This window comes from Periplaneta americana, chromosome 8, assembly GCF_040183065.1.
Source record: "Periplaneta americana isolate PAMFEO1 chromosome 8, P.americana_PAMFEO1_priV1, whole genome shotgun sequence".
Lineage (NCBI taxonomy): Eukaryota > Metazoa > Arthropoda > Insecta > Blattodea > Blattidae > Periplaneta > Periplaneta americana.
Genome location: NC_091124.1, coordinates 587982 through 609300, shown reverse-complemented (window position 1 = coordinate 609300; position 21319 = coordinate 587982). Strand labels below are relative to the sequence as shown.

The 21319-nt window shown below is 34.0% G+C and overlaps 1 protein-coding gene across 1 annotated transcript; it reads left to right on the top strand.

Moving 5' to 3' along the window:
* Nucleotides 1-4665: 4665 nt before the first annotated feature.
* On the top strand, nucleotides 4666-19699 carry Sumo (Small ubiquitin like modifier). Its single transcript, XM_069832241.1, has 3 exons — nucleotides 4666-4803; nucleotides 4888-5016; nucleotides 13885-19699. The coding sequence occupies exons 1-3, from the start codon at nucleotides 4786-4788 to the stop codon at nucleotides 14032-14034; spliced, it is 297 nt and encodes a 98-aa protein (XP_069688342.1). The 5' UTR covers nucleotides 4666-4785; the 3' UTR covers nucleotides 14035-19699.
* The last annotated feature ends 1620 nt before the right edge of the window (nucleotides 19700-21319 follow it).

Genomic DNA, 21319 nt, shown 5'->3' with positions numbered 1-21319 from the left:
TTGAGGGGTTTGCCGGAAAAAGGGCGTATATGTTAATATTGTGAATTGAGATACAGGCAATCTAAGATTTTAAAACGCACCTGAATAAAATGTTATACAGATAGTGAACAAAATTATACATTAAATTAAAAATCTTAGCGAGTATAAATGTTTTGTAGCATTTAGGCAATTTATATTATTAAATTTCCTTATATTTGTACCATATAAAACTTCGGTCTATATGCCCATTATCCATATAATGATTTGCTTAGGGGATTTAATGTAGATTTCAGATTTAAATTTCACACTGAATTGAAACAAAGATACATTTTATGACATTTATTATCTACTTCTAAAGTAATTTACATAATTTCAGATATACTGAGTAGACATTAAGTACGCAAAGCAAAATCTCTGAATATAACAGAAAAAGAAAAATCTCCATTTTGTGTGAACATAAATAAATAAAATTTATTCTTTGTACAATCCTGATAACAATAAGCACAAAAATCTAAATATTGTAACAAATCTCTTTATAGAAGAAAAAATATTTCCGTCTGAATCTATGAGTTTCATAAGTTTGTTTACTCTTAAAGCAAGGACAATAATGAACATAAAAAGCAGTCAAAGGAAACAACTGGACTGACTAAATTGAACTATATATATTTGCTTAGTCTCTACCAAGAGAAAACACACACAGTGCAGTATGCGGTAACGCGCGGCACTAGCTCTACTTGTAGACTGACTGAATAAATCACGCACACACGCACGCAGCCCTGTCCTGCAGGTATGTACAGTACAATCAAAACAAAATTTCGCTACTATAATTATTCACTACATTTTAAACCGTTTTCCCGAAGGGCGTAGAAGTCTATCCGCCTTTCTTCCGGCAAACCCCTCAATTAAAACATAGTGACATTCTCAAATGAAGGGTGCAGACGGTCTTGTGAGGAGATTTTAAATTGGGTAGATAAAGATGAAGACCTGAAGGTGCATCTATACGGTTCAACTTTAAGCATTCAAGCAATGCATGCAAGAGTAAACGAAATGCATTCAATTGCACATGCTTTTTTTCTACTAGAAATTCAAGCGCATGCAGCAATTGAAAGCTACCTATTGCCGATAGGTGTCTTGTGCGTATATTGTTCAACAGTGGCATGTAACGAGCAAGGCCCCTAAACTTCTCATAGGTTGCATTAATATCGAGCTTGTTGGCGAGGGATCGACGGCGAAAGGAGAGCAATTCTGACGTCACAAGATAGCTGAGCGCGCCAAAGCTCAAATGCTTCAAAGCGGTATCTCGTGTTTTTTCTTGTTTATGTTGTTTTGAATGCATTATGCCAGGTCAAAGGTGTGCTGTTGCTGTATGCAACAATTCTAACGATAAAAATAAAGAGTTGTCTTTCTTTACCATTCCTGAAGATTTAGGATTTAGAAAAAAAATGGATAACCGAGTGCAAAAGACAGGATAAATTCAATTCTGATACAAGCAGAGTATGCTCTGATAATTTTAAAGATGACGATTTTGTTCCTGATTTTCGAGCAGCTTTAATGAAAATAAAGCTGAAACGACCGAGGATGTTAAAGCCTACAGGTAAGTTTAAATACATGACGTAGGCCTATATAAGTAGTCTACATTAATACCAGCTTTGAATAATAATTAGATTAGGTTCATCTATGTTAACCTTCAAATTATTTTCTTTCTTTTGTAATCTCTGCTGGGTCGTACATAACTTACAATTAACAAAATAATCACGCTACTTATACTAACAGTCGCATACCAAAGGGGTGGAGGGTTAGCGACTGATACCATTGATGTTTTTTTTACTATAATTCTCATGATATTGATTTTATATTAATGATTTATGACATTTTGTCCTTATGACATATTCAGTGGGGGTATATTTACAAAAAAAAAAAGCCGCCCTAAATAAGGGTTCAATAGGTCGGCCTACTAATCAATTCACAATGAACAATAATTAAAAAAATTATGTGACAATTTGAAAGAAAAAAAACATTAAGATAAATGATAAGAAAACATAGGAAATCATTTACAATAAAAGTTTGTTGGGTACAAATGATTACTAATTATAGCTGAGGATGATTTTACCACGTGAGATCCTATGGCATCAATCGTTGCATCAGAAATTTTGTATTGTTTAAGTTGATTTAAAGTTTCACGTGGGATCGTGCCACGGGCACCGAACATGAGCCCAGAAACTGTCCAATGTGTGATGTGGTATTGTGCTCCAAGATGCTGACAACAAGGCTCATATATGACTTGTTTTGCACGACACACCTCTTGTGGCTGTTGCTCATGCATCTCAAAACGGATTGTGGGATCAAGAATGACACCCTTATCCTTCTGCCGATCAATTATGATATCAGCCCGTCTAGTAGAGCCATCAGAAGAGACGCAACCAACCTCCTCATAAACCTCATAGGAAGCATTCTGACGGATTGAAGCTGCGATGAGAGAACGAACCGTATTATGTCTGTTGATTCTGAGCAATTCTCCATGATGGCAGAAACCCAAGACGTGAGGAAGCGTTTCTTGCTCGTCGCATCTTCTGCAACGGGTTGAGTCAGTTCTACCAGGGAGAGTACATACAGGTATTGTATTACAGTTCATCTTAATGGCTTGCGTCCACTGACTGCTCGAAAGTCCCTTTTTGGTTGAGATCCACGAATTACCTCTTAGTAAGGGTGAAGTGACCAGCTGATTAAGATTATTTTGTCAGTTTTTCAATTAGTTCTGCCGCATTAAAAAAAAAGCTTCCAGTGACAATTCATTGTTGAGTTATAATGATTATTGCAAATGAACATATGGCTGACATTTCATTAACGATAGATGCCCCTTTTTCCAAATTTTAGAATGAGATATTAAAAACATTCAATGTTAGAATTTTTATAAACACAAGACTGGAAAACTAGCAGACGAAAACGGACAGTAGACACTGAGAGCAGACGAATTGTTAAGAAATACAGAAAAATAATGCAGTGACAAGTGTAAGAACAGTTTTTATATACACGGTATAAACACTTCCTACGTATTTTATACCCCTGTAATTTCCCCCCCCCCCCCCCAATCGGTTATGTTTATAATGTATGCTGATGACGCTATCATTTTGAAAATAAAGGACCAATAAGCATGGACTCTTCGCGCGTCATAAGCCAATTAGCTATTCGAGTGGCTAATGAAAAATGAGATAATCTTGTGTAGCGAGCAGGTGATTGTTTTGGGTGGCCGTGAATAAACCAAAGACCTTATATAGGATACTGAAACTGAATAAACGGAAAATTCTTTTGTTTGGTGATGGTGGGCCTTTAAGCTGAAAATGGCAGTAAGTACGATTAGTTTTATTGAAGATTATCGCAAATACGATTGTCTTAGGAGTGTTTAACCACAATTTTGTGAATAAAGCAGTCCTAAGTATTGGACTAATATTTAATATTTATTAATTAATATATTCGTATTTCCATATCAGTGATAGTTAAAGAACGTCTTTTTCAACGCAGACTTACTAAATAACCGCGCTTTTCAAGAAATAAATGATGGCCTACGTACTTAATGCTCTCACGTATGCCAATTTAAGAAAGAGAAATAAATTCTTGAGTCAATAAAAGTAGTCGACTATTAATTATAATCTCTTATTCCTTCGCCGTATCCTGTGTAATGATTTTCAACTGTCATTAAACCATGCATGAGCAAAGTGAATTCGCAGTGTACACAGAGGGTAATTAAAAATACGCATGGGATTTCTGGCTTTTACAGGGACTACCAGAGAAACAAAAGACAGTATCTATGTACAGAAAAAATTAATATTTATTAATTGAAATAAGAGAAAATCTTTGTGAATTCCGGTGTTTTTATAATCTACTTTAATTTTTTTTCTAACCTCTGGATATTATTCTCAATATCCAGGCCGCAACAATAGAAAATATTGACCATTTCCTCCTTGAATGTCAATATCGCTAGAATGAATGTAAAATCCCTCAAATACCGGATGGAGTGTCCATAAATAAATAAAAGTGAAGTGAATGAAAACCTCATGCGTATTTTTAATGATTCTCTGCGTATTAATAATTAATATTAAAACAATAATATCGTGGGGTTTCTGCGAAAACCCTGTAACTCCAATTTTGCTGAAAATGGAGTTATTGTTATCTGAATATGTAAAATGTTATGCTCCATCGTCTGGGAAAACCCACTTACTCCTGTGAGGTATAATTTTTCTCAGGTATATTCCCGGCGCCCTTTTGAATTTAAGTCAAGTACTACAACTCCAAAACTTCAACTCCGTTTTTCTCAAAACTTAGAAAAATGGAGTTATGTGTAGGATTTTCGCAGAAACCCCACGATATAGTCATACCGTCTTACGTAGGCTATACGTATACATGAATTGCATTAAAAGATCAATTTATTAAGGCAAAGTTTAGTTGAACAAAGAGGTTTTTTTCCAAATTGTTCGTGTACAGATGTATCGTATGTACGTGGCATTGATGTAAGGCTTAATAATTTCAATTGAAGCGGTTTCAACCAAAGTTTGCAACTACTACGTATGTCATAAATAAGTTGAAATAAGTTTGTGTCGTGCAAGAGAACTTTAAAAGAATTTTGTGTTAATTTAAATCTCAATTTTAAAATCTAGTTGTCGTCCATTACCTTACGTAAACTTGCAACGTTTTATGAATGCTATTAATAAAATATCTGACGTTTGAACTTCCGTATCCTCAGTATCACCGTTTCACAAAACCTTAAAGGCGCGCGATAGGGCCTAACAATTTTGTGTAAATATTGGCAAGATGTCGGAAGATAAGAAGGTAAGAATACATATTTTGACATACAAATATTTAGAACTGCCGAAAAGAAATCTGCTTAGGCTTTATTTATGACATTATTTACAGGACGTCAAGGGTGCGGAGACAGAACACATCAACCTGAAGGTTCTTGGTCAAGACAATGCTATCGTCCAATTCAAGATCAAGAAACATACCCCGCTAAGGAAATTAATGAATGCTTATTGTGATAGGGTGGTAAGTGTTAAATATATGCAATCTCAATAATATTATTAAAACGTTCGTTTCATCAAAATGATTTTGAACTGGTAATCATGCACCGGTACGGTATTCAATTCTATAACCTCATTGGCATTGCGACATGATAAAGTGTAAACCTGCTTTATCACTTTCATGAGTTTTAATTATAGTAAAGAGTTACACAATAATATTGTAGGGAGTAATTATAATGATTTGAATAAAAATTTTGGCTTTTGTGACATGCTCTTTAGAAGCCTAAGTGCAACAAAATTGTTCTTTCAGGCCATTTACTTAATAAAATGTAATTATAAATAATCTATTATTTATGTTATGGTTATTATTATTATCATCACTATCATCATCGCTGTTCTTTGACAATGGCTGGCCATATTTACAGAAAACACCATTTCATGTGAGTTGTATGATTTCCGTATAGGCTAGTTAAAGATGTGGGCATGTTACACACCTTACACTAAAACATAATTATTCTTTTAAAAGTGTAGCATACTCTTGTAGGGAATTTTTTGCAGCAACACTTTCGGTAACTGTGTAGTAAGCATCAGCCAGGCCTATCTTTCCGTAACAGAGGTCCAGGACATATACCTTTTGGTTAGAGTGTATAAAGAGGCTTGCAATGTTATGCCAATTATAAGGAAGCGTTGGCAGTTCAGTACATTTTTTTTTATGTATTTGGTATTGTATGTGCCCTGGACCTGTATTGCGGGTAATGGCCTGGCCGATGCTTACTGCATAATTACTACACTTATAAGCAATATGAAGAAGAGAAAATAGGTCTGTTTGATTTTATATTGCCACTTTAAGATAACTAGTCTAAATCTTTCAGTATCAGAAACAGGAAATACCAGGGAAGACTGGTTGCCGTACTCATTCTTTCATGGAATACCCAGATCTACTATTTTCCCTTTTATCTATGAAATAAAGGGTGTCCCGGGAGTTTTAACTTACCCAGTAGAATGTCCCTTTTTGATTACACGTGAATATTTTCATTTAGGTTTCTGATGAGGGGGAATAGAGTCCTAGATAGAGAAATCATAACTTATATAGGCCTAAAATTATTATTATTGTTATTATTATTATCATAATCATCACTATTGCAGCTCAACACTTGGTCGCACTGAGTTGCTTGTCTTGCATCTTGATCATAATAATAATTATATCCATGAGCAGGCTTAAGATAAGATGTGTAATTCCTAAGTTACTGATTGTTGTCAGCTTGCCGGTGATGATAATACATCAATATTATTTTTTTTGCTTACTTTGTACTCAATAAAGTATATTCGTATTAAAACAATTATATTTTGTGAGGGGAATAGAAGTTATCCCTGGCAGGGATGTTCATATGAATTTATGAGCGGGGGATAACTTTCCTACAGGGGGGGGGGGGAGATTGCGCTCCAACAGTGTCGCAGTGGATGATTTGGGAGCATGCAGTAGGAAAATAATACAGCAAGGGAGTTGTGATTACAAAAACATTATCTAAGATATGCAAAAAGAAATCCATAGTTCCTTTGCACTTCATATCGAACTCTGTGCTCAGCAGTTCTGTTTTTAAATAGGCCTATAGCAGTTTTGTAGAGTCAAAATCTGTTAGTAAATTTACAGAACATAAGTAAAAGAACCCTAGCATTTATTTATTTAATCTGGTAAAGTTAAGACTATCAGACCTTCTCTACCACACTATCAGAATCGTACAATCATACAAAACAAACAAATGTAGGCAAATTTAGAGAGAAGAAGCGAAGAAAAAAGCAAAAAGAGGGAAGGAAAAAAATACAAGTATGAAGATAAAATGATACAAAATAGTACTAATATAATACATTAATTGCCTAGTATGTTTGTGGTTTTACTAAAAACTCTTATGCAGACGTTTAACTATCTTGTACTTACACAGCAAATAGCTCATTTGCAAATCATGTGTAAATTACTAACTAATAATCACTACATACGTTGTGTATAACAATATAACTGTTACACAGCTACGTCATAGTTTCGTCATTATTTTGTTAAGAAAGGTAACGGAATAACTGAGATTCTCTATTGCGCTAGCATACAGCTCTAAGTATTGATAGTACAACTGGGCCTGATTGATTACCACACTGTATTTTGATTAGACTATGTCTACAGTTTAGTATATACAGTCACGAAACTTGGGATGATTTTTTGCAATTCTCGTGATAGTTGCTAGCCGCTTGGGGCGCTGTGAGTACTAGGAACAATAGACTGTGTCACTGCCATCGTGATTTAATATAGGCAGACCATATTACTTGCTTAACCTGATCACGAAGGGCGGTGTTTCAACCATATAAATTAGTTGGAATGCATAAACAGTAACATATATTTCTCTAAAATGTAGTGTAATTGCATTAATAAAATTTAAAACAATGTTTATGAGACACTTCAGATATAATTCACTTGCGAGTTAAGGTGTAATATTATTTATGGTGTGAAAATTACGTTTGTTCGTATGTGCAATACCTGCCTTCATTTCGATTCAATATTGCGAAATTCTTGTACATTCATTTATGCACGATTCAATAATTTTCTGTTGCACTGCACGGATATTTAGATATGTTGAAATTGAGGACCGTTTTTTGCAAAAACTTGCTAACTGCAAAATTTGCAAAATTGAGATTTTGATGGATTCGTTAACATAAGGCAGGCCTCTACATGATGTTCAAAGCGTCTTAGTAAAATTGGGTTATTTCTCTTCATTGTAGTGTGTCAAAGTGTGATCGTTTTTTTTCAAAACTTGCTTTCTGCTGTAACTGAGACATACAGCAAAACTTTCTTTCTATAGTGTTTTGTCTCTCCTGTAAAATTTAGTTTTTTCAGTTGGCAAGTTTTGCAAAAATGGTCCTCAATTATAGGTTATGTTTACTGTACCAGTTGCCCCTTTCTGTCTAATTTATTGGTCTCCAATGCCCTGCCATTACATAATATGTATGTCATGTCATATGGAAATTGTAGGTTATGTTTACTATATTTAACTTACATTTTTTTTTTATTAAACCTCAAAATAGCTTCCATTCTAAACTTAAAATATTGATGCGAACAGATTAAGTTAACATGTAAAATTCTCTTCACATTAAAATAACACAGTTTTGTAATTACTTCTGCAACATATTATGCAACAAGAAGTAAACGGAACTTATGGACACATTACACTAAATAAAACTTAGCAATGATACGCAATAAAGTTATAATATAATATTTCACTGAGCTTCATACACTGAAATAGAAAACCCGAACAAACATTACGGCCTGGTCTAGATCGAAAAGGCATTGACTGTGCTGTATTTTGCACTGTTGTGAAAAGCTATGTAAACTGTGAAATGTTCGTTATCAGTTGTAATAACTGTAAATGACTAAAATATAATAATTTGAATGGTAATATGGGATAAGGAGACGTTTGTAGTACTATAAATTGTAAGAAAAATAGGTTAGAGTTATACTTCTTCCGAAAGATCCAGGAAGGTGAGTTTGAAAACTCTTAGTAATTCCGTTTTTAATACTGCCAAGAAATGGTTTAGTTCTAATAAATTTCTTTTAAATGAAAGTAAAACTGCATCTTTGTTGTTTAGTAGTACAGTCATGGAAAACAATAATTTTAAACTCCTTGGTATTACTGTGGACAGCACACTTACTTGGGCAGACCATGTTGATTCTGTTTGTAAAAATTGTCAAGAGTAATATTTCTTCTGCGAAATTTGAAAATGTATGTTCCGAAGAATTACATTAGAGTTGTCTATTTTTCTTATTTTCATAGCACACTTTCTTATGGACTACTTTTATGGGGTAAAAAAATGGAGTGAAAAATGGCAAGTTGTAGCCGATTTAAGTGAACACCATATTTTAACGTTTTGGTGGCTACTTCATTCACACACAACCCCCAGAATGTCTGGAGGACCACACCTGCTGTTGGTCGACGGGTCCATTGGACCTAGCTGGGAGATCTTGTTGATCACCAGCTTTCCCTCCTTAAGCCACTGGAGGACGATTTTAGTGCCATAACAGGTCAGCACTAGGAACAGAAAAGTAGGAAGGGTAGGAAGGAAAGGGAAATGAACCCCTAGGCCTCGAATGCTCTAATGCCGTCAGGGTCGAAGAAAGTAAGAGTTCAGTTAGAGGACTGGATAGGAAATACATTTCTGAAAAAGCTCGTAAAAGATTCTCCCTTCTAAAAAGACTAGCAGGAAAGAAATGGGGATGCTCTAGGAATACTTTGAACACTACATACAAAATGTTTATAGAGCCAGTGCTGACATACTGCGGAGAAATTTTAATTACTTCACCTTTCATAAACGACATAGAATATGTTCAAAACCAAGCTCTCAGACTCATTACTGGTGGAATCAAAACAACTCCAATAGATTCTATGAGATTCCTCACTAATATTCACAGCATCAAAATGACAATAGAAGAAAAAGCACTGATTCAATATGAAAAACTTATTAGATTACCAGGAAACAATTGGCATTCATACAGTCCTCTCTGTAGATTGAAAACTCAAAAAAGTTTCATATCCTTTGTTCAAGAATTAAAACAGAAAATCAATATCCCGAATTTAAAAGAAAACCTACAAATTAAACCAAACCCTTTAACTCTATTAAATATAGAATATAATCTAAATTTAACAGAAGAAATACTGAAATCAGAAGTAAACACTGAAATACTAAAACAATTGTCTTTAGAGACAATTAATATTAGATACCCTCCACAAAACTGGCTTCATTTATACACCGACGGATCCTTGATCTCCAGAAAACAAGATGCCGGTGCAGGTGTTACGTGCTGTCTCTTCTCACTTTATAGATCTCTTGGATATGGAACAACAAGTTTCGATGGAGAAATCATTGCAATAAGTGAAAGTCTCAGGAATCTTCTATGCCACATCAGTAAATTTAAAAATGCAGTTATATTGTCAGACTCCAAAGCAGCTATTCTATCAATAGTCTCTAAACACACACCTTCATCTCAAACAGCAGAAATAACTAAAATGCTCTCTCAATTAATATCACTCAATAAAAGAATTGTATTCCAATGGATATCATCCCATTGTGGAATCCTGGGAAACGAGAATGCGGATGCTTTAGCAAAGAAGGGCAGCACTGCTACTTACAGACCTGTTACTAAATCTACGTATTACTCTGTGAAGAGATTTATTAAATCTACATACTGTACTTAGATTTCAAGAAACAAAATTTGATAACACAATCCCAAGGGAAAAAATGGAACTCTCTGCATCAAAGTCCACAGTTAATTCCCGATTTACCACGAAAATCGTCTGTTGCTGCATTTAGATTAGCAACAGGCCATGATTGTTTGGCTAAACACCTGCATAGAATTGGAATATGTCAGTCCCCTAACTGCCCATTGTGCAACTCAAACCAAGAAATGGATTCGGAACACCTCAAAATCTGTGCTTCAGTGGCTGGCCATGATAATATCTTTGAAAAATATTGGAGTGCAAGAGGTCAAATGACTTTATAGTCTAACGCCTGGCATTAGAAAACAACAACAACTTTTATGGGGTAATAGTTCTCATACTAATAAGGTACTTATGTTACAAAAAAAAAGCTATTAGAATTATAACTAATTCAATGAAGGCACACTGCAAACCGTTATTTGTAAATGAAAAAATTATGACTGTAACATCACTGTATATTTATCAAGCCCTAAATTTCGTTAAAGAAAATTCACACATGTTGACACATAGGAATGATGTTCATATATACAACACAAGAAATCGTGACCTTTTTGACATACCTAAGTGTAGGCTGACTAAAACAATGAATAATTATTTTATTATGTCGTTAAAAATAGGAAATAAATATCCGAGATATCTTTTTAATCTGGAAAGGAAGTCTTTTAACAGACTTGTCTCTGGTTGGTTAATCAACAAACCATTTTATGAAATTAATGAGTTTTTTAATGTCAATGTTGTTGAGAGTTTTTGAATTATTTTATTGTTTTGTTTTTTTATTACTGACTTCGTCAATTGCACAGTGTTGTGTGCTCTGACTGTACAATACTGAATATACATACACTGAATATAAAATATATTTTATGAAAATAATATATAAACCTTATGTATTTCATATTTCAATAGTGAAAGGAAGGTGTTAATTTTTTCAAAAGAAGACAAAATCGAAAGTGCAATACAATTTATCATCTGCTAGGGAAGGAGTCTGTGATGAGGCGATAGTAGCGATCCTGGTGGTGAGCAACTATCTATGGATGCATATTTATTAAGTATTGCGCTTCTTGACTGTATATACTAGACTGTGCTATGTCTACAGCAATATAATTCTAGTTATTCTATGCTCTTTTGTTTTATTCTTCTGTGGTTACATGGCAACCATCATCATAAAATGACAATCGATACGAACAGTTCTTAAAAGGTGGCCAGTTTTTTTCTCTGTGTACCTACAACGCTTAAACAGGGGATTTCATGTGGATAACTATTGCAAAGCAAGGTAATTATCTAATGAAATTAATGTTTTAAAACTTTTTGATTATTCCTGATGTAAAACACTTAGAAAAAGTGAGCAGAAAGCAATTATTGTAGTTTTGATTTTATTATGTTTACGTACTTACGGATATCAACTGATTGGAAGTGGTGATCAGCCATTTTATATTTGATGTATATAAGAGGACAGGAACAATTTCGAAACATTTGCAATGAAGTTAGAATACTCTGTTCACTGCATTGCACTCTACTCAGTAAGAAGTTTCATCTTGAATACTGTTAAATTCCGACATTCTCTGATGTCACTGGGTAGGGTATTTCACAAGTCTGATAGCGAGATTGTGTATGATGATGAATACGATGATGTCTTATGTGTTGGTATGGCTAGTATGCGGCTATTTTGCGTGCGTGTGAAGAGATTATGATATGATGGCAGGTAACTGAAACGGGAGGCAAGGTAGGTAGGTGTAGAAGTGTGAAGGACTTGGAACAGGAGAACTAGGGAATGAAAATTTCTACATTCGTTAAGCCGAAGTCAATTTAGAACACAAGAATGGTTGTCACTCATGAGGCAACTAAGCCAGGAGATAATGGGGTAGGGTGGTCAGTTCCTTTCACCCTCCATTGCATACATCGCATATTCATCATCATCATCATCATCATCCTGTCAAGTACCAGTCCAAAAGAACTGTTACGGCCTGAAAAAGCGATTTTCTTGCCATCTTTTCCCATTTAGATGATACTTCATTATTGCCTTAGGGATCCTGGATGAAACCATTCTTGAGACGTATTCCTTCCAGTTTAACTGATATCTGGAGATATAGTCCAGTATTGATGACACATTAAGTTCTTGAAGGACATCTTCATTTTTCTTTCGATCCCATTTAGTGTAGCCAGTTGTTCGGCGCATGAATCTCATCTCGCAAGCTGTTAGTCTGCTTTCATCTTTTGTCCTTATAGTCCACGCTTCACTCCCATAACATAAGACTGGTCGAGCTATTATTTGATAAAGACGAGTACGAGTTTATTTTTGTACTAATGAAGGTTTTAAAACTCTATTAATGATGCCCATTGATTTGTTGAATTTTACAATTTTCTCTGACTATTACACTTTTACTACGTCACACTACTTTTGACCAATAAAACGGTACGAAAGGACGTCTTTCAACCAATCATGGCTGCTTATCGCACAATTTTATCGCGTCCCTAGCATTTGTTTCTTTGTTTGCCAGCATTTCAAACTGCACTGGTCTGGACGTCAAAAAACAGAAAATTACAAACCACTCCAGTCGATGCACAGCACTTTCAAATATGACTCGCATTGGCATTCAGGAACAAGAATTAATAAAGATCACTGGTCATATATGAAGAGCACCATTCGGAAATCCTGAATAAGTTGAGGGATACACCATGTACATCAACGAGTTCACTTCTTTTACGCACACGTCCAATATAACATCAACTGAACCACCAACCACTAAAACATTCAAATTTGAAAATTGTACTTTCAATAATTGTTTATTTTTTATTTCACTATCGTTAATTAAAACTTTTCTTGTTTATTCCATCATCCCTAATTAAAACTTTTCTAACACTTGTTTATATAATTTAGGTTATGTTTGTTATAGCTTCTGCTATATGATATTATGGATAGTCACGTATCAGAGATTGTTTAATACTAAGATTTATTGAAAATCATCTGTCAAGTGACATTGATTACTGGGATCCGGATGATTGAAGTGGAATGCAACTGTTTTAATAAAAATGAAATTTAATGAACAAAGCCTTCTTGACTAGTAACTGTCTACAGACTCTTCAATGAAGATTCCATAGTTGGCACAACTGATAACATTGCATAATCATAACACATCACTGCCATCTAAACATTGCATAATCATAACACATCACTGCCATCTAGCATGCATCTAGTGTAGTATTTGTAATGTTGAGATGGTACAATAATACATTTGAAGACAGTTGTAAGTCAATTAATATTTTATTGCATTGGAGTACTTCGTTACTTCTAATCTTCATATACTTTCTTCTAATCGTGTAATAGTCAATTAAATTCCACTCAGTTTTGATTTTCTCTAGACAAATCAAAACCTCTAGTGAGATTACTGTTGATAAATCCAAATTTTCAACAAAAGAAAGTTTATATCCTAAATAATGAAACTCATTAATTCTTTCCAAAATTGTTTTATTTAAGCAAATTTTGCTTGGTATTGGGTATTTACCACAAAAGGTCATTATTTTGTTTTGTTAATGGATATTTCCATTGAATATTTTTGAGCTATTAAATTTAAATTGTGCACTGACCATTGCGTAATAGCATATTCATAAAATAAAATAACATGTGTTTTAATGTCTTGAAGGGTATTGCTATGGCAACCATGAGGTTTCGCTTCGACGGCCAACCTATCAATGAAACGGACACACCCATAAGCTTGGAAATGGAAGAAGGCGACACAATCGAGGTCTACCAGCAGCAGACCGGGGGCAGAGGCCCCTACATCATCTGCTGAAACACAAGTCTGAGTTTTCTAGTGTCTCGTCGAGCCAGGACTCAAACCTCATGAGGAAAAGAATCATGTGTTAGGCTGTGGGGAATGGTTGTTGTTTTCTGTGGTATCTTTTAAGTTTATTACACCTCCAGAAGCGACCCCAATTCCCACATCTGATTAATAATGCAGTACCTTCTGATATGACACATTGTACATAGTTCAGCTGTAAAGATTGTCCATTTTACATGATTGGTTTTACCAAAAAAAAAAGCTTCCATTTGATAAGAAATCTGCCTGTAAAGTTTGTCTGCTATTGATCCCTTGTCACTTTCTTTTTGCGTTGTCTGTTATTTATGGCCTTAAGGTACAGTAACGTGTTGTTACTTTTCCTGCAGGACGTTTTCTTATTGCTTGTCCCAGAGCTGTGTGTCATCTTCATATATAGTAAATAACAGATTTGTGGTTAACAAAAAAGAAATTGTACAGTATTGATGAATTTGTGATTAAACTTTCTTGTGTTAAATTTTAACGTACCTTGTTAACATGTTTCGACCTATTTTGGGTCATCTCATGGATCATGTAGAATTATTGGGTTCGTTCCAACAACAGTCAGGAACCGTCCGTAACCATCGTGAGCATGCGCAGTACAGAAAAAGCGTTCCAACACAATCCGAACCAGTCCTGGACCGGAAACATGTACTGCAGTCGGGCGTTCCAACAAGCTTTTGACACGGGTTCGGAACGGTCAGAAATAGTCTGCGGATTGAGGCATGTATGGAAGAGTACGCGAGACGCACATAAGATCACCAACGTCTCCTGGATACTGAAGAAAGACATGGTCGACTGTTCACATCAGTGAGGTTAAGATGAAAAGTGGCAGTGCAGACGAATAATAAAACTAGAGATTTAATTTAAATTTTCGCCAAAAAGAAAGGGAATGGGAATTATTTGGGTATTGAAACAGTTAATTACAATTTCAAAATGCAGCTTTGATTAAAAGTATAATAAATAACGTACATACATTAATAATTAAAAAAAGAAAAGAATAATAACTATTTTTAGATGAGAGTCCCCCAGTACACGACATTGAATTAGCGGAATTCTTGCCTTCATACTTTTTGTCATCTTTTTATAGAAAATGATCGAAATTCTATTTTCTGCAATTAGAATTAGCTACGAAATGATAATAATAAGCATCCCGTTCTTAGCAAAGATGATCACAGTTACAGCATCTCTGGATTTAGTACATAACGATCGGCGAAAGCGTTCTGACAGCGTCCAGTCCAGTTTCAATCCCATAGCAGATGCCCAACTAGCGCATGGCATAAGATCGTACAAGAACCGTACTTGAAGTGATCTATGAACCGCTTGTTGGAACGAACCTATTAATTTCTGACATGGCCAATTCCATGTAATATATGTAAACAGAGTACAATACACAAGCCACAAATAATGCAGAGTAAACTACTTTATGGTGCGCAGAAGTTGCAAGCCTCTTCACGCAAAATATGCTGCTTCTGCCACAAATTGTTTGTTTCATCATGTCAAATTCTAAAATGTATAGAAACAATATAAAGCATTGTTACCACATTTGGCTAGCAATATTGCTTGCAACTGCTCCGAAAGTTGAAACAAACACAGTATCAAAATTGCAGCAGCTGCAACTCCGAGAACCTTATTTGCACATTGCTACTTGAAAACTGCGTGCAGGATGAAAAAGTAGCCAACAGCTGGTTTGGTAGACACATCACACACTATTTCGTACTGCACTGGTGTAAAGTAATAACATGTGACCGTACCTTTACATAAATAAAAATTAAGTTCAGTAGTTTTGTGTTGGATTTATGAGAAATTCCATTTTAACTAGAAATTTGTTACACAGACCAAAACGGACTAGTGTATAAATCATTCTAAGGATTTGTGTCACCCTTAAAAATCATAGCTCACGAATCTTGAATCCATTTGCAAATTTGTTAATCGGTGAATAAACCTGTTGAGTTGGTACTGACATAGCATTTTATTTAAAACATTTTTTTTCTCACACCTTACAAAGTTAATAAAACTCATGCCTTCAGTTTCTTAATAGATTTTTTAAACCTTTATTCTCTAATATAACCTGAACATCTGTGTTATAAAATGTCTAGGTTGAAAATAGTTTGGATTTTGTAATGTTTACATCATCTACTCAACTTAGATATGCATAAGAATAAGAGCTATAATACTCTCATAATGAAGAGCCTAAACTAAAATTTGAAGAAATGTGCTTGAAATAACTTATTTGTTAAAATGTATTAACATTTTTGTACCAGAATGTTTAATAAACTGCATTCCATCATTCAGAATACGTTTGTTTACTCATTTTTAACATTATTATGTTGCAGAGGTGGTAGATTACATACAAGTGTAAGAATTTTAAAATTAAATTACTTTAAGTGTGCGTTAAATGAAGTATTTTGATTCAATTTTACTTCGTCATATTGCAGAACTGTCTGAAAAAGTCGTAAAAATCTTAAAGATTTGGAGGTGTGTATGTAACTATATCTTTTGTAATTTCTGTGCCAAAGTAGTGAATTTCGTGTTCATCTGTAGTGTTTCATAGCATCCTGCAGATTTTCGAGATAAAGAACCATTTAACATATGCTGTAATTATACTTAATCAGTTCTTACATATCTGTTTTATAATGAATTGTACAGCATTTAGAATTAGTGGATAATAGAAATTTCTTTAATTTAATTATTTGCTAAAACTTTTTCTTCCCTGTATAAAATTTAGATTGACAATAGCTCATTGTGATTTCTTATGAAACAGTTGTTTCCATAGAAACATATTTATTTTATTTTCATTTAAAGGGAGAGGATGGTAATTTTTGGAGAAAAATGAGTAAATTAAAAAAAAAAATCTTTAAAATACCCTGTGATGTGTGTGGAATGCATAGCATAACATTTTGTGGGTATTTGTGCCCTTATCGGATGTTGAGACGTCATTTTTAAACTTCCTTCGCTATGGATTTTTAAATCACACGCCCCCTTTTATCGGTTTCCAGTAACTTCATTTTTTTGCTACATTGCCAGACAAAAATGGATGTAATTTCTGAACTATTAAAGATACATGCATGAAATTTAGAACACACATTCTTTAGACTGTTAGGAAACTTTTCTCTGTAACAGAATTTTGTTAGTTGATTTCATTTTAAAAATACGTCCGTTTGTTTGCAAGAAAGGAAATCAGAAAATTGTTATTAAATTTAATTATTTATTTTACAAATGTAGGGACCAATATCAAAATTCTGTTACAGACAGTTTGTAGAACATGCTTTTGCAAGTGCATTGCAAAAAACTGTTTGAATCTATCTTTAAAAACGGTTTAGATATATCGGTTTTAGTACAATCCTGCATTGGGTATATTTTTTTTTTCAAATTTAGGCCCCCAAATATATATATATATTTTTTTCAAAATATTTATATCTGGTTGAGTTGCTACAGTTATGAGCTCTCTACATACAAGAAAATTAATATTTTACACCAAATCGGAAAAAAGTAAAAAAAAAAAAAATACCATCCTCTCCCATTAAGTAAAAATGTTTTAATTCCAGACGATCCAAAAGAAGGTATCGTTTGTTTCAGAAATGTGACTTATAACCGTATGGATTTCTTAAGCAGTTTGATTCTCCAGAATTCATGTTTTTTTATTTCGAAGCTTCTTTGATTTGAAAATGTGATCATTTCAATTATTTAGAATAAATTATACATGGCATATCTAGATTGATTCGGAAATATTGGATGAAGATTAGATACATCGAGAAGGCCATGATAAGATTGATGTTCATTTGTTCTTAAATAAGATTGTGGGACAGCTGTATTCTGCGGAAAGTAAATCTTTTTTAGCAAGCCAGATATTTGACATGAGTAGACTATATTACAGCTGAACAGTGTACATGTCTTTTGTATTTTGATGTATTGTAACTCACCTGAGACATGATGGTATGTATAAAAGCATTTACCAAGATGCTGACGTATAGTTGTGGTGAACTTTCTGCATTTAGTCTCGTCAAAAAATTTCCTCTCTGTATTATTTCTATATGTTGATCTTTCATAACAGTGTTATGAATCCTTTATAAATTAAGTTTTTTCATCTACGAGCTATTTCAGTTTCGTGATGAAGTGTGTGTATATATTGAATTCTATAAAATACAATAACTGGTATGTATCGCTCCTTGTAAATGATGCATGAATAACTAACATTTCATAAACATGTAAACAAAAGAGTTCTCTAGACTCTAGGATACAGGTAAAGAAGCTGTTTCAGTATTAGTGACCATGCTGTGTTGAGTCTCGAACCAAAGGAGAGGAGAAACAAGTGAAGATTGTTGAAGATAGTTGTGCAGTATAATTCATATAATTATCCTTGGACCAAAGACTTTGACTAGGTTAGTAGATGTTGCAAAATATTGTGCAATATATTCCGAATAATTATCCCTGGACCAAAGATTTTGGCTAGCTTAGTAGATTTTACAAAATATCAAGTTAAAATGAGTAATGTGATTGATCGGCGAATAAAGACGATTTTTTTCTATGATGCATGGGAAAAGGGCTGAGTCATAAATTGCAAGTTTTCACTAGAGCAAAAACAAAGTTTGAAATGAGGACCAGTATCATGATGGGCTGGAAGTCTGGCGCTCCACATTATTATGGAAGAAGATCGACATATTCCCTTTATACTATGTGAAGTACATTTTTTGTATTCACATGGAGATTGTAACTCAAAACCACCAATTTCTGACTTATGTACGTGCTTTTTACTGCGCACCATAGATTTTCCCAGGACGGAAGTTTTCCTTGTACAAAAAAAAAAAAAAACAGCAAATGGAAGGTAAACATTTTCCCTAGAATTATTACTTCACAAACTTCTCTGTACAGTTGACCTTGAGTTCTAGTAATGTTACGGCACAGTTTTTAGCTACTTACCTGTATTCTAGAGTCTTTCCAAAGAGCTGTTTTTGACATACGTTTCTTACTAATATGTGGACAATTCTTTTATGTCAGGTAATGACGAATTGCCCATATTTTTGGATGACCCAATGTTTTACCTCAAAACCATCACAATACTCAAGTATTCTGTACTTAAGACATTCAAGGTTAGGATGGATATAATGTAAGTGGCATTCTGTATTGTTAGTAGTGTTACAGTAGTTCAAACTACATGTAATGTTAAATAGTGACTTCAGCTTCTACAGTGAGACAGATATTTGCAAACTGAATAAATTTCACACAAGCTTGTTATACTTTTTCAAAGAAATAATTTTGCATCTCTGAATAAAATTAAAATAATGAACTGAGAAGCTATCACGAAGCAAGTCTTTTTGGAATCCTAAAATTGTATACATCATATTATATTGGTTCATATTTTAAGAAAATGCAGCTTTTACCATCATGATTCTTGTCACAGCTTGAAACTCAGTTAAATGATATTCAATTGAGGCTGCATCATTCTTACATAGATATGCAGTCGAACCTCTGTACAACGAAAAACCATTGTAACAATAACCCAGTTGCAATGATACATTTTATCAGCCCTCTGCATTTCCTTTGTTTTAAATATGATTAACCCATCATAACAACGATGGTAAAATTTTGGAAAAACCCCAATGGAACTATAAAGACATAATAAATTTGTAATTTACTTGGTTTTTGTGTTCAATATTTCACTTTTCCCTTGATTACACTATCAAAGTTTTTTGTCAAAGGTCTTTTATAAAATATATATTAAAAAATATAACAGTGTAATGGGTTTTATTTTATAAAAGATCTGCCTAACTTGAAACAAATATGGCGGAACGTAAATATTGTTGGACTGTTACTACGACCAAAATGCTGATAATGAGAATATGAAGCAAATTAAATGTTATAAGACAAAACACGGACTACAAAAATAAAAGACGAGAAGTGTACATAAAAATAGGGATTAAAACTCGTGCACAGGAGTGATGCACAATCTGGACAAACTGAAAATTATCTTCATTCTCACACAATTTATATAACCTTTCAAGTCCTCGCATTGTACCTCTTTTTTTTTTTTAAGCAAGTTTTGATGGGCACTTCTCTTGTGGCATGTTGCTATCCACGATTCAACCCAGTCATGTCAGGCTCGGTCACTGATGGCAGCTGCCACAGGTTTGGCACAAGCTCGGGTCCAGGGCATCTCATGGTCCGAACTGCTAGCACAGTGCTTTGGCAGGCAGAGATGTAAGAACATGAAGTCCAAGAAAAGACTGTGTCTAAATCCATACACACATCCGCGCTAAATCCCCTACTTTGCGTAGATTTTTTTTAATGTATGTAGAATGGGAGAATATGTTCTTATGTAAGGTTGCAGCAAATCATATACAATGCTTTATAAAAAGTACAAGGTCCACACCTGTGGAGTAACGGTCAGCGCGTCTCGTTGCGAAACAAAGTGGCCCGGGTTTGATTCCCGGTCAGGACAAGTTACCTGGTTGAGGTTTTTTCTGGGGTTTTCCCTCAACCTAATATGAACAAATGCTGGGTAACTTTCGGTGCTGGACTCTGGACTCATTTCACCGGCATTATCACCTTCATCCCACCCAGACGCTAAATAACCTAAGATGTTGATAAAGCATTGTAAAATAACCTACTAAAATAAAATAAAAAGTACAGTATAAAACATTACGAGTTGAAACACCAAGGGAGAAAGATTTGAAGGAGAAGAACGAGTTCTGGTAAATGTCTAAAAGTGGATAAATGTGATGTAAGTAATTCATTGACGCTATGAGATATCTAACAAGTTAAATGTCATTTACTGTAGTTGCACAGTTAAAGCTCATGGAATTTGCTGATGGTACATGTAGGCCTATTTACTGTTTTACAATCCTATGCAGAAACTAAAAATCTGTTTAATAGAATCATAGTTAATATGTAAAAAAAGTCATACCAGTAATACATAATATTAATGACCAGGACCTGCATTTCGATGACCCAAGAAAATATAAAACTGATCATTAAATTTATACTAGAGTTTGAAGGAAATGACCACAAATTTAAAGAGAGTGATATTAATGAACATTAATTATTCGGTAAGGTACACTTTTTTATTACAATTACTTACATATTCTATTAATGTTTATCTGTGATCAAAAAAAAAAAAGATTTTTTTATTCAACTATAAGTGCAGACTGATAATTCTTCTTCCTTAATTTTAGATTATCTTAGATAAAATATTTTATATGACATTGGGAAGAAAATAAACGCAGAATAAAATAATATGTGAAATACCTGTTATTATTTGGTA

Excerpts from the sequence above, each read along its gene's own strand:
- Sumo (XM_069832241.1), top strand. Across the intron at positions 5,017-13,884 it reads ATGCTTATTGTGATAGGGTG|GGTATTGCTATGGCAACCAT; the intron begins GTAAGTGTTAAA and ends AATGTCTTGAAG.